Below are 14,240 nucleotides of genomic sequence, written 5' to 3'. Positions count from 1 at the left end.
ATAAATCAATTTTTTATTTGGTGTTTGGATATTGTAATACTTTGAGATTGTGGATTTTTAATTTTCATGAGCTTTAAGCCATAATTATTAAGACTAAAGCAAAAAGTCTTGAAATATTTCTCTTTGTGTGGGATGAATCTAGAGTTCATGAAAGTTTAACTTTTTAAAATAAATCACAAGAAAAAATGAACTTTTTTATGATATTCTAATTTGTTTTTAATGGTTAGTGCCTGTTTTTTGAGCTAGTCTCATTTTCCTCAAGTAGACTCATTTCTTTCCTGCTGATGTTTACTATGACAGTCTGAAAGCACTTCAAGTGCCAACCAGCTGAAGGTTATTACTGCCTGAACCCACTCACTGATTTGATGGCCCTTTATGAGTGACAGGTAATGACTATTCTGCATGTGGGTCACACACTGTCCAACTGCACAAATCAAAGCAGCACTTCTATCATACCTTGAGTGGCTCTTTCTAGTGAAGTGGCGTTCAAACATTTGATTAGTGAGGCAGGTGCTGCTAAGGGACATTTGATTATTTGTTTGTTTTTATATCTAATGTCATAGCAATAAATCCCATCAACTCTATCAGCCTGGCCTTCAAAGACTATCACAGGAGATGGCATTTGAAGCCATCAGTTTCAAACCATTATGGCATTCTTAGTAAGTTTTAGCAAAAAATTGATACAGTAACAAGAGTATTTACACGTCTCATCAAACATAGGCCTGTAGTCAACCAAAGAAAAACCTGGTCAACTGAAATTACACTCAAGCACCAACCAATCAGATCGGATGTTAAGGTTAAAAAATGATCAGAGGATCACTTTAATCTGTGATGGGTTCCTCAGGGCAGCCTTTTTCAGTCTAAATTAGCTTTAAAATAAATCAACATGCTTTTATAAGCATTGTTTCTTATTTTTCAGAGATGGTTATATAATTTCTGCGATCAGGCACTATAACTCTTAATTATATAGCCCACAAAATAACCTCAGATAATTGCTTTTTTCTTATTTATAATAATAACTCTTAACAGAACCTCTTCTTAAGCACTTTTGAACTGATTGGTCAAGAGCTGACAAACTACCTGTAACCACTGGGGAGAGAACAATACTGTTGGGTTTTTGCCTTAAAGCAGCTTGGAATCTGTGTCTGCTGGAGCAAATGAGATAAAACAGGGCTAATATTGTGCATATTGAGAAAAAAATGAAGAAGTTGGCCAACCAGGAAAGCAGCATACTGTATACTTCATATACGGACATGTGAACTGCTGAAAAAGCAAAGATAAGCTATCTTGTTTAGCCATTTAAATGTCCATTTATAATTTATATAATCTGTTTGTAATGTAATCATCCCTTCTAACTGCTAACTCACATGATTAAATATATCCTACAGTAGCACATCGATCTTACAGCACATCATATCGACTGATGTATTTTGTATCAAAGTGGTGGATATAACTGCATTTCATATCAAGCTGATGTGATGCCTGTTACCAAGTCAGCAGCTTGGTGAGCTAGCACAAAACCTGAAATCTCTCCAAAATCAAATCAAAAGTTCAATTTGTATTCACCTGACAAAAATATTACAGGATGGTTTACAGGCATGTTGGACACATGTTGGAGATTCCCATAGGGATGAATGGACTTCCTGTTGGCTTACCTTCGTAACAACACATATGTGGAAATGAGGTCTAACAACCTAAATAGAAGTCAGGCTGACTTTCGGCCTGATCTGGCTTGGTTTATTGCACACTGTAAGGGAGAAACGACGGCGGGACACGGCCCGACCAGCTGCTTCCAAATGGTGTCATGCACAGTGAGAGGAGAACCACAAGCTGAATTCCATACTGCTCTTTTATTTGATGTAAACAATGGTAAACTGATAGCACTGACTCCTCACAGGAATGGCAGGGTTTAGCACTATTTTGATATAGAAAATGGAATTATAGTTTTATCCAGGCTGTGTCAGGTTATACTCATACAGTGCTATGAAAAAGTATTTGCACCCTTTCTGATTCCTGATGTTTTTGTATATTTATCACACTTAATTATTTCAGATCATCAATCCAATGTTTTTATTTTACAAAGAAAACCCAAGTAAATCCAAAATGCAGTGTCTGAATGATTATTAAATTTTTTAAGGTGAGGGGGGATCCAAACCTTTCTGGCCCTTTGTGAAAAAGTAATTGCCCCCTGAACCTAATAACTGGTGGGGCTGGGCAATTAATCGAAAGTTAGATTAAATCACAGTATGGCCTGCTGCAATTTTCAAATCGCAGAAGGTGCAATATTTTTTTAACCTGAAATCTGTGTCAAAATACCATTTTTTTGCAGCAGAGATACTATGCATTACATACTTTATTTTTGTACGTTTTCTTATTACATAAGAAAATCATCACGATTACATGTTTTTTCAAAATACTTGAGCCCTAATTTAGTCTAATATTGTGTTGGGTACAATACAGAATGATTTATTGCATGTGTTTGTTGGAAATACATAAGATGAGGAACTTCAGAAATAATCACATATCAAATCTCATTTGCAATATTGGGGGAAAAAATTGCAATTTTATTATTTTCCCAAATCGTTCAGCCCTAATAACTGGTTGTGCCACCCTTGGCTTAACTGAAATCAAGCGTTTGTGATAACTGGTGATGAGTCTTTCGCATCGCTGTGGAGGAATTCTGGCCCACACGTCTTCGCAGTATTAATTCAACTCAGCCATATTAGAGGGTTTTCCAGCATGAACTCCCTGTTTAAGGTCACACCACAGCATTTCAGTTGGAATTAAGTCTGGACCCTGACTGGGCCACTCCAAAACTTTAATTTTGTTTTTCTTGAGCCATTCAGAGGTGGACTTGCTGGTATATTTCGGGTCATTGTCCTGCTGCATAACCCAAGAGCGCTTGAGCTTGAGGTCTTGAACTGATGGCCAGACATTGGTCTTCAGGATTTTCTGGTAGACAGCAGAATTCATTGTTCCATCAATCACAGCAGGTGGTCCAGGTCTTGAAGCAGCAAAGTAGCCCCAGACCATCACACTGACACCATCATGTTTGACTGTTGTCATGATGTTCTTTTTATAAATGCTGTGTTATTTTTATGCCAGATGTAACGGGCCACACACCCTCCAAAAAGTTCAGCTTTTGTCTTGTCAGTCCACAGAATATTTCTCCAAAAGTCTTGGGGATCATCAAGATGTTTCTTGGCAAATGTGAGATGAGCCTTTGTGTTCTTTTTTGTCAGCAGTGGTTTTGGCCTTGGAACTCTCCCATGTTGCTATTTTTGCCCAGTATCTTTCTTATGGTTGAGTCATGAACTCTGACCTTAACTGAGGTCAGTGAGGCCTGCAGGTCTTTGGATGTCGTTCTGGGTTCTTTTGTGACCTCCTGGATGAGTCGTAGTTGCAGTCTTGGAGTACTTTTGGTTGGTCAACCACTCCTGGTAAGGTTCACCACTGTTCCCAGTTTTCTCCATTTGTGGACAATGGCTCTGACCGTGGTTCACTGGAGTCCCAAAGCCTTGGAAATGGCTTTGTAACCTTTTCAAGACTGATAGATTTCAGTCACTTTGTTTCTCATCTGTTCTTGAATTTCTTTGGGTTGTGGCATGATGCATTTCTTTTTGAGATCTTGTAGCCTGCTTCACTTTGTCTGACAGCTTCTATTTAAGTGATTTCTTGATTGGCAGTAATCAGGCCTGGGTGTGGCCAGTGAAATTGAACTCAGCTCTCCAAAAACTGTGGTTAATCATAGTTAACTCGTGATTTAACAAGGGAATTGCAATTACATTTTCACACAGGGCCAGATAGGTTGGGATTTTTCCCCCCTTAAAAATTAAATAATCATTCAAAAACTGAATTTTCTATTTACTTGGGTTGTCTTTCTGAAATATAAAAATTGGTTTGATGATCTGAAACATTTAAGAGTAATGAATATGCAAAAACAACAGGAATCAGAAAGGGTGTAAAAACTTTTTCATGGCATTGTATATAACCAAAGCAATGAGTGATGAAATTCACCATTAACTTCCAAAAAGGACTGAAGGACAGAAGTGTTCCTACTGCTACTACTAGCCACATTCTGTAAACCAACTTTAGAGTAAGAAGAATTTGTGTTTGGAAAATGAATGACTTACAGTGTAGATATGAAAAGCCATCTATTTCCTGCTCAGTTCACACAAGACAACAGGGACTTTTAACCCTTTTCCCCCCAGTCTGCATTTGGGTTATTTTCAGACTTTGTGCCATTTAACACAGGGCATCTGGCAGAAATGTTACAGGACAAAAAATATAGTACAACTATGTGACTTATGCCAAAATGCTAAAGGAAAGTCTCTTGGCTGTGTTGGTCGTTGAAGATGTAAGAGCTCAAAGAGCTGTACCGAGTCTGGAAAATAGGGGTGTCATAAGACGAGACAAGATTTGGGCCCATGAGACACGAGATGAGACGAGATTTTACACTTTTTTTTAGTTTTGGAAAAAAATACGTGGGAGGATAATATGTCCTTTATACAATAGTCATAGCTGCAACACATTCAGGTCTACTCAAAAATGTTTGAACCAAGTACTGAATAGGCTATTAATGTTTCCAAAGAGTATGTTTGACTCAAACTGTACATTTTAGTGCTCTTCAAATCAAACCTTTCATTCAACAGTCCACAAAATCTTTAATATACTACACTATACACTCATCGCTACAATTACAATGACTATCTTTAATATTATACTTAATCATATATAGTAAAAGCATTTGGATTATTTAAGTATTTTAAGCACCATTTACAACAGACTGAAATATAAAGAGCTGCATCAGTAAAATCAAGCTATTTTTCATCCTCTTTAAGGACATCCATATCTAAAACATTCAGAATAAATCTTTAAGTCAATAACACGTTGTAATTTAAAGAAATAGATTATTTTATCGTTTTGTGGTCTTTTTTTCTCATATGAGCTTTAACAGTGTTGGACATGACACACAGATGAGCGTGTATGTTAATGTGTGTGTGTTGGTGAATGAGTGTCTGTCTGCTGTCATACAACAAACAGGGCACGTTTAACTGAAGATTTAACTTCATTTTTTGGAGCTAACTGTGGACTCTATGGCGTTCAAACAGAGTTTGTTCTGCTAAGTTTACCGCTGCAGTATGCAGACCCGTTGTGCTACTCAGGTTAAGCTTCTGACTGCTGATAGCACAGCCAATAGCTGATGGATGTGTGACTGACAGACGGTGAGACGAGAAGGAGACATGACGAAGCAGCGACTCAAGGTTACAGAGTCACCGATAGCGGCACTACAAGCGAGTCTGCACGCTTACACGAACTAAATAAACACTGTATTCTCCTCATGGAGACTGTACAGGCTTTAACCCGAAGCATTTCATCAATTCACACCGTTATGATGATGCATAGGCGGATCATGTATGACCAAAGTAGTGCACGCGAGGGGGTGGTTGGAGCAGTCATCTTAGCGGAAAGCGGATCAGCTCCGTTTCTTTATTTGCTCTCTCACCAACAGTTTTAAAATGTCCAGGGCATGTTTGTGATCTTTTATAACTTCCAGTTTGGTATTTTTTTTCTTTAAGGAGAACTGTTGCTCCAAGTGTCGGCACAATATTGATCTCACTAGATTGATTTTTCTGCGACGAGAAATCTCGTGGCGTTTTGATCTCACAAGATCTCATGGCACAAGATCTCGTCACACCCCTACTGGAAAACCACACAAACAAAAAAGCATAAACATGCAGGCAGGCCTTCTTGCAAGCCTGCTGTGTAACCAACACAACACAACTTAAGTGAGTTAATAATAAACATTTCTGTTACCACAGTTAAGAATTTCTGAGTAAATGGACACACACTTATTGCACAAAGAAGGAGATATAGGAGCTGCCTTAGCTGTCTTCATCCTTACTCCTGTTTTCTCTAATTTATGACTGTCTGCTTCTGTCAGTGATGTCATTAGTTTCAATCGCCATGGTAACACAACAAATTCTCCCCTGTGGTCCCCTTCAATCTTTCCTTCCCCACTTCATTAAAGTCAGTGAGTGTTGGGAGGTATAGGTGTTCGTATGCCTCCACCTGCAGAGGAGGAGATGAGAAAATATAGAAGCAAAAAATTGAGAATTCTGAGTCTTGAGTCAAACAGCTGTGAAGCCTCATGATCTGCCTCAGAGCCAAAGCTGCTCCCTGTGAAAAGACACACCGCCACGCCTGCTCTCTGTCTGTTTGTTTGCATCCGTCTGCCATGGCAACATTACAAATTTCTCCGTAGCGGGGCAGACAGGACCCCAGTTAGTAGAAGCTGTGAAAAGTATTTGCATATTTCTCACTCTTAAATGTTTCAGCTCATCAGTGCATTTTAATATTACACAAAAATATCCTGAGTAAATAAAAACACTGTTTTTAAATGATGATTTAATTTATTAAGGGAAAAAGTCATCCAAACCTACATGGCCCTCTATGAAAAGTTACAACCTCCTAAACCCAATAACTTGACGTCAACTTGGCACCAACAACTTCATGCAAGTGTTTGCGACAACTAGCGATGAGTTTTTCCCATCCCTGTGGAGGACTTTCCAGGCAGTTGAGGCCATCCTGTTACAATGGATGTTTCTGTCATTTCAGACAAATCAACAAAACCCCTCTTTATATTTTAACATCTACTTGCAGTTCAGAGGATGAGATGGGTCTGTGAAGTGTGGACATGAGGGTTTTTGAAAAGACAGATGGTGCTAAAAATTGCCTCTACAACTCTACTTGCTGACGAGCATGCCATACTCGAGCACAACTGCCTTCACGTGTGAATTGTGCCCGAGACACAATGCCCTGTTCTGATGAGCTTGTGGTGGACTTTGGGGTTAAGTGTACTCAGACCAGGCCCAGTTCCTAATGTGAAATCTTATGTTTAATGATGCACCCATGCATCAGTCTAACATCTGCACTGGCCAAAAGTTATCCTGTTAACATTCATTGGCCCATCTGTCAATAATGTAATGCCAATTGCAGTAGTTGATGTGTCATAGAACAGACAAATCTGTGCATGCTGTTGAGAGATATGTCAAAGGGGATGACAGACCAACGAGCTGGCTGTTTACAATGGCTGCAAATGCCTTGTTTAATCTATCTAATATTTAGGGATGCATGGTATTATCTGCATGATATTGGTGTTGGCAGATAGTAGCTTAAAAGTGAATTATTGGTACCTGCAGATATAAAAGTTTCTGCTGTTATTAAAACAAATATTTTAGCTGTAAAAATGTGCCTATATCAGCTGTAAATATTGGCCAAACAGACAAATACGTCAGTGGAGTTTTAGACTGGCCCAGCAGACATAAGTCTTTCTCTCTGCTCATCATCATTCCTTACACTTTGAAGAATGTTTTAAGGACTGAATTTTCTTTCAAATCCACTGTAGTGCATCCCACTGTAGTGTACCAAAAGGAAGGCTAATGCTGATGAAGTGCCGAATCAGCAGACATTTGAAACAGCACAAGGTTTGCCCGAGACAGCCTGAGCCTAAAGCAAATCTATAAAGACAAAATCAGTCTCATGATCCGCCGCTACACTATTCCTGCTATCCTAGCCTGCTCTGTTTGATGCGATTTCCACACACATCCGTTGTCTGATCGACAACATCAAGAACAGAAGTCTCACCACTGACAATAGCATTATTTTGTATCATGGGGAAAAAAACCAATGTGACTCCATACACTTTTTGTGTCAGTGGCGGCCAGGCTTAAGTGGTGACTACCTCTGATGGCGAATCAGCTGTAGAAAGACTGCTGACGGGGAGCAGGTTGTCTAGTGGTTAAAGGCGCTCCCCATGTACGTGGGCGGCCCGGGTTCGGCCCTTTACCGCATGTCTCACCCCCACTCTTGACCCTGTTTCTGACTCTATCCACTGTCCTCCTCTATCTAATAAAGGCAAAAAAAGCCCAAAAACGAATCTTAAAAAAACAAAAAACAAAAGAAAGACTGCTGATCAAAACATCTCTGCACCATTTACACTGATAGCGAGGCCAAATGAGGTTTAAATGTCCTGCTTTAAACTGGCAATGTAAAAAGGGGCTTATGAAACATAACCCAATAAAACAAATTCATGTTTTCCTTCATGAGCACATTTCTCACTTTGCAATTCCTCTATGAACATCTCTTTGCTATTTCAAAGCCATTCTGGTCATTCACAGAGATTTAAAGAGCAAAAACTTCTCAAGTCCTTTACAAAGCCATACTTGAAATCTGTCAGACTATTTTAACATACACGTTTTATAACTAATCAGAGAACTCTAATGCCTTGCTCTGAAGCTCTTATCTAAACTGTGTAGTCTACTCTCAGACAGAGACTCTGTTTGTTATTCACTTTCTCTCTCCCAGGATAGACAAAGAGCACAGATGATCTGTGTCCCAGCAGTCTGCATACTAAACAAAAACGACAGACCTTAGAAACCTCCGTTCACTTAACAAGCATTTTACAGCAATGACTTCAGACTTGCATAAACTGTCTGTATGAAAGATCTTTATTATGTGTGTGGGTTGGAACAGCTGGACTGGTGTGTAACGGGAATGCTATTCAACAGCTGCACTCTGCAGTATGTTTAAATACTTCACTACCACTGGCTGTTTCTGTTTATTAAAGGGCGTGTCTGAAACATTTTTATTTGAGGCACACGGAGGAGATGTTACAGCACCACTTCCACTTTATTTTTAGGTTCATTCTCATTGGATGACATATTCTTACTTTGTTTGGGTTTTTTTTTTTAATTCTGTCTGACCTCGGCTCATCAGACAAAAACCCAACCCAGTTTGAGAACTGGCAAATACTAAGTACTCATCATCATCATCATCATCATCCTTGTAGAAACTGAATTCATTTTGTTTAACAGGGTGAATGCAGTTCTAACATATGTGCTGCATAAAGAGATGATTGCTTTTTCTCACTTCCACCTCTGGTTCCTAAACTGTTATAATAGTCCTGGAATAAAACTTACAGCTGACAATGTATTTTCTCTGACTGACATTGCACTCTCATACAAGTTGCTTCATCTTCTTTTTTTTTTTTTTTTTTTTTAAGATTTATTTTTGGGCCTTTCGTGCCTTTGTTAGATAGAGGACGACAGTGGATAGACTTGGAAACAGGGAAGAGAGCAGGGAGAGACATGCGGGAAATGGTGCCACAGGCCGGATTCGAATCCATGCCGCCCACGTACCGGCGCACCCCAAGTTGCATTTAATTGGCAAACAATAAGATACCAGAAACTACTTGTTTTTTTAAGGCTGCTACTCATTAGCCTGGTGTGTCAGTAGAGATTGGTGTTACTGTAGTGTTTTACCTTTTTGCAGCTGGTATGACTCATGTCCAGCTCCTCACTTTTTTGTGTTAGAGGAAACCCGAAGTAATCCTGTAACTTTGCTTTTAGGTAGAGGTAGGTAGACAGCGCTGCATCATGCAATTTTACAACTACTGCCTTCTGCTGGCCTTTCTGTAAACCATGCTATAGAAGATGTGTATTTTAAAACTGCCATCACAGCCACATCAATTCTGCAGTATCTGTATCGATACATGGCATGGTGCATGTGACGATATATTGCCCTATTAATAATTTGATTACAGGCTTAGTTTACACACAGTTTGTTTTTTACCTGAAACAAGCGAAAGAAGCAGGCTCCAATCTCCATGCATACTGGGGATGTTCCTGTGTGTCTATTTCACCACGAGGCAAGATACTCATTTAAATTGCATTTAACTGACCAGTCCAAAGAGAAGAAGATACCTTTAAAAGAGTCAAATTTATCAAAGGGTCCCTGTGTTAGCCATGCTGTATATCAGGCTCACATCACACCTGTTAACACTAGCCGCTAGCGTCGCCAGCCTTTGTTTCTCTTTGCAGATCAATATTGTGCTTTGATATGTGGCCTTTTCACTTTGGTAATACATGTTCAACCCACAACAGCCTACATGCCATCAGCCGTTCAGTGTCTATACCAATAAATCTGACCAACAGAGCAGCTGAAACTGTAAAGTGAAGGAGAAGCAAAGCAGATGTATGTATGAGATGCAGAGAGTGCATCTGTATAAATGTATGTGTGCACTCGCAGAGAAGAGAGATCCAAGAGGAGTTAGGCAGATTAAAGTCATATGCAAATAAACATTAATGTAAGAGAATATGAATGACATGTAACAACTGGAAATGCAAATAAAGTTCTATGTAGGTTGAGTCAGGTTATACCTAGTCATACCAAGTCTAACTACTTGAACTAAGCAGTGAGTAACATATGCCGCACTCTGCAAACCTCAGTGTTGTCCACAGCACTTTATAGCTGCCTTAACAACATGCACACTGTGGTAGAAAAAAAAAAAACCCTCAACGTTTATTAAAATCTTCCTGTGAGATCCAACCAGAGCCCTGAAAGGGTGATTTCCTAATCCCGTTTCAGCTAGATTTCTGACCATTGCCACACGCCAGTGTGTCATTCACTCCTGCCAGTTATGGTGAAGTTAAACATGGCAGTTAACCTCTTTTACCCATTAAATCAAAGCTTCCTTCCAGAATGAAGGACAAATGGAAGAAAAAGCAATGGTCTCATCCTCATCATGCTAACAGCTCCAGACTGTCTCCACAAATGTGAATGAAGTGTGAAGCCACTGACAGCCCAAGACTGATTTAGGCCAAACTCCGGTCTGCTTTCCTGGATAGTCTGATTCATTTGGAGTGGTGTGAAATAATCATCAGTTTAAGCGCATGTGTTGTGTTGTAGTGCATACATGAGGCATAACTAATGCCACTGTTAGTGTAGCAGAGTGATATGTGACAGAAAACAGCTCAGTCTGAGTTATCATCAGCATGTTTTGCTTCAACAACAAAGAGCAGCAGGTAACAAGCCAAACATGACCCATTTATGTCAGTGTAATCAATATGAAGCACAGCAATGAGTTAAAGAAGTGTGTTCATGTTTTAACATGTGTAATAACAGCAACATACAGTGAGTTTAGCTTTGCTCGTTTTGCAGAGAATTTTGTCAGCCGGTCTGTGGCTTTAATACAAGCTGTGGGCTACAGTAAAAAAAACATGTTTTATCTCAAGACCAGTGCTGCTGTGATTTATGTAATAACAGCTTAAACTACTGTTTAAAGGTGTTTAAACTGATGACTCGCTTGTTTGGATGATTCAAAGAAGCAGGCTGTGGCGTTAACAAGTTAACGTTAAATGAGCTTGGAGAGGCAGTTCTAAACACAGTTGCCGGTGAGCGTACTGAACAATATTAAATGTTATTTCTGACAAGTTCTTCCTCCTAGTTACTATCTAGCACCTCAGTATGCATTTCAATTGTTTTTTTTCTTAATTCTGTAATACTGCTGTACACTATGGCTACCAAAAAGGGCAACAATAAAGTAATATACCATGATGTAAATTTCAGGCCATATCGCCCAACCCCCTTATCATATCAATAATAGTTTGTTGTTTTTATTTCAAATTAATATTTCTGACTTTAATTATAGATCAGTTGTTTGTAAGTCAAATGGAGGTGGAGTTGTTTTCCTGATAACTGCTTGATATGACATGTTTTGCCTGCCCCTGTCAGCCATGAAATCATAGTTAATTATAAATGTAAAAAGAAATCTGGTTTTAATCACATACTTCTGCTCAAAGAGTGAAAGCAGTGGAGAGGAGGAGACCAGATAAGTGGAGATGGCTGTCATGTTGACAGCTGAACACCTCCATACGCAGCTCCTGTCGGACTGGAGTGGGAAAATGGATATCTACACTGATGAAATTATCACACCAATCGTGCCTGATGAGATTAGAGACATATCCTGCTGCAGGGTCTTTCTGTGATAAACGTGACACCCAACAGGAAACTCTTCCTCTCTTATGCAAATGTAGTCATTGATATCAAGGTTCATTAACTAAACCTGTTGGCATCAAAAGATGCATGCATTATATCCACAGTATTCATGCCTTATTAAAAACTCACAGCTAAAACACTGTTTTATCCACTTTATGATTTCTTTTAATTATTTTGGTATACTTTGGAAAATTTCCACAGTGAGCTGACATATTTCATATTGAATATAAGGCTCTGATTTTGAATAAATCTCTAAGTTAAATTAAGGCCAGCAGTGTGAGAGGAAATCAATGATTGATAACATATGTCTTCTCTCGGCACAGAACAGAATGTTCTCACTGCAGCAGCACTATAGGCTGAAGACCGATCCACATACAAACACCTGCTCCACTCTTACGGTGTACAACTCCTTAAAACAGCAGCTGAGACACACATGCTACAATACACACAGACACACAATGCCACTGGCTTTTGAATAAAGCCTTTCCCACATACGTAGAAAGTTCAAGGTTTAACGTATTCCTCATAGCGGGTCATCCCACATGTGCCTCTTTCCACAGATTTACTCTTTGTTTTTTTCTGCTCTTTTGACCTTATTTATCAGCAGTGCTTTGTAAAAGGCACTCAAGTAACAGCACTTGCATTTTGTATTGTTTCACTTCATGTAAATGCATATTATTGAGGAGGTAGCATATCCCAAACATCAGTGCTGGATAGTGTAGACGGCAAGCTGCAGCAGAGAAATGTTTAAACAACGGCATTAGAAGCTTAATTTTTAACAGAGGACATCACGCCTCAAACTGTGTATTTATTAGAGGGATGTACCAGCAGATGCCTGACTCTCATGCATGGTGACTACATATGGATTTAGTCAAAAAAAAGAAAAAGTGGTCAATAAATACACTTGGGTGGTTGTAAATATGCCCCTGTTTCAAGCAGTCTACAACATTTTCATGGCCACATGAATCCAGCCACAGAAGTTCCTAGAGTGCTCCACAAGCCTGAAACCAACAGTACTAATCCTAACAGTTTGACTATCTTACATTTAATATTTGTTTAAATGCGTGAAAGTTCTGAAATATTTTAATTTCCCACTGTGGAAACATTTCGTTTGCCGAGTTGGACTGACACCTGTCCAAAAAACAGAAGTGATAGTTTGAAAAAAAAAAAAAAATAAAAAAAGTAGAAAAGTTAATTTATGTAGCTGGAGCAAGTAAAAGCTGGACATGAGCTTTACCCGAAACAGGTATTTCTGAAGATTACATAGTCATCTTCAAAATTATCAAAAGCCAAATTATTTTTAGGATACTCAGCCTATCAGCTCACAGTTTGAGCTCCGTACATGACAACAACACAGTCATAGGGACAAAAAAGATTAACTTGAAGTAAAAGGACTTTTTCTTGGGAATGAGAGATGCAGTGTAAATAAAAACACCGTAAACAGGCCTGTTGCATCAGTTTCCGACAGCATCCAACAGCCAATAACATCTGTTGAAAAATCCCACAAACCTTCAAAACTAGCCAATGCTTACATGTCGAACTAAAGTCAGAGTATCTCAGTAGGGTTTATTTCACTATTCTACGAGAGTCCGTTTGAAAAATCTCTATAACGGAGATAAAGGGAACAAAACTATCCTCCGCATACTGCTCGTGCACTGTACTTACAGCACGTTGGTGGCCTGCGGGATGTCGGCCGCAGCTGGGGCCCTCTCCAGCCCGACGTTGGAGCAGTTGACGACGCAGGACTGTAGGGGCCCCGCGAGCGCGCAGCTGCAATTAACGGGACAGGGACTGCAGCTTGTGCCGCTTTCCACCTCCGGCCCGGAGCCCCAGACCTCCAGGCAGCAAAGCGCCAAAAGCAGACTGAAATAGAAGCTGAACCTCGGGACGCAGACGCCATGTTTTCGCTTGGATAAAGTCTGTCCATTTCCACAAGGCATAGCTCACTCACATCTCATCGCCTCTGATGGTGTAAGTCCTCTCAGTCTGAAGGAACAAAGTACACAAAGACGAGCACGCGCGTCCTTTTTAGCCGTTTTCATGTGAGGACAAACAAACAAAAGCGGAGACCAACTTTTTCAAAGCCGTTTCTCCCTCTACGTTTTCTTTCTTCTTGTGATTCTCTTCCTCTGAAAATCTAACGGAGCTTCTCAAGAATCGTTTGAAGGAGAAAAAAAGTTTTGGAGAACTTCCTCTCTCCTCCTCCTTTCTCTCGCTGCAGTTCCCGAAGCAGCCGCTAGGTGCACAGCTGGGTCTCCTCCTCTCATTATATTAGTAGAGAAGGTACTGTTGCATTTCTGCGTCATGTATGCAATTAAGTGATTTAAGACACCTATATCCTCTAACTTCAATAGCAAATATTTCATTTATAAATTTAAGACATATCTAGGAAAAAAATCCAA

At 39.6% G+C, this 14,240-nt stretch overlaps 1 protein-coding gene across 2 annotated transcripts in view; it reads right to left on the bottom strand.

Annotated features, from left to right (window-relative positions):
* pkd1a (polycystic kidney disease 1a) overlaps positions 1 to 13,991 on the bottom strand; it is a 111,109-nt gene extending 97,118 nt beyond the window's left edge. For both annotated transcript variants that reach the window (XM_041784932.1, XM_041784933.1), the window contains exon 1: positions 13,504 to 13,991. In XM_041784932.1, coding sequence (XP_041640866.1) covers positions 13,504 to 13,778 — 275 coding nt within the window. In that variant the 5' untranslated portion in view covers positions 13,779 to 13,991. The remainder of the gene's footprint in view (positions 1 to 13,503) is intronic.
* Positions 13,992 to 14,240: the final 249 nt, after the last annotated feature.

The sequence above is a fragment of the Cheilinus undulatus genome, linkage group 4 (genome assembly GCF_018320785.1).
Source record: "Cheilinus undulatus linkage group 4, ASM1832078v1, whole genome shotgun sequence".
Lineage (NCBI taxonomy): Eukaryota > Metazoa > Chordata > Actinopteri > Labriformes > Labridae > Cheilinus > Cheilinus undulatus.
The sequence above is the reverse complement of the archived record's forward strand: the minus strand, read 5'-3'. Positions and strand labels throughout refer to the sequence as shown.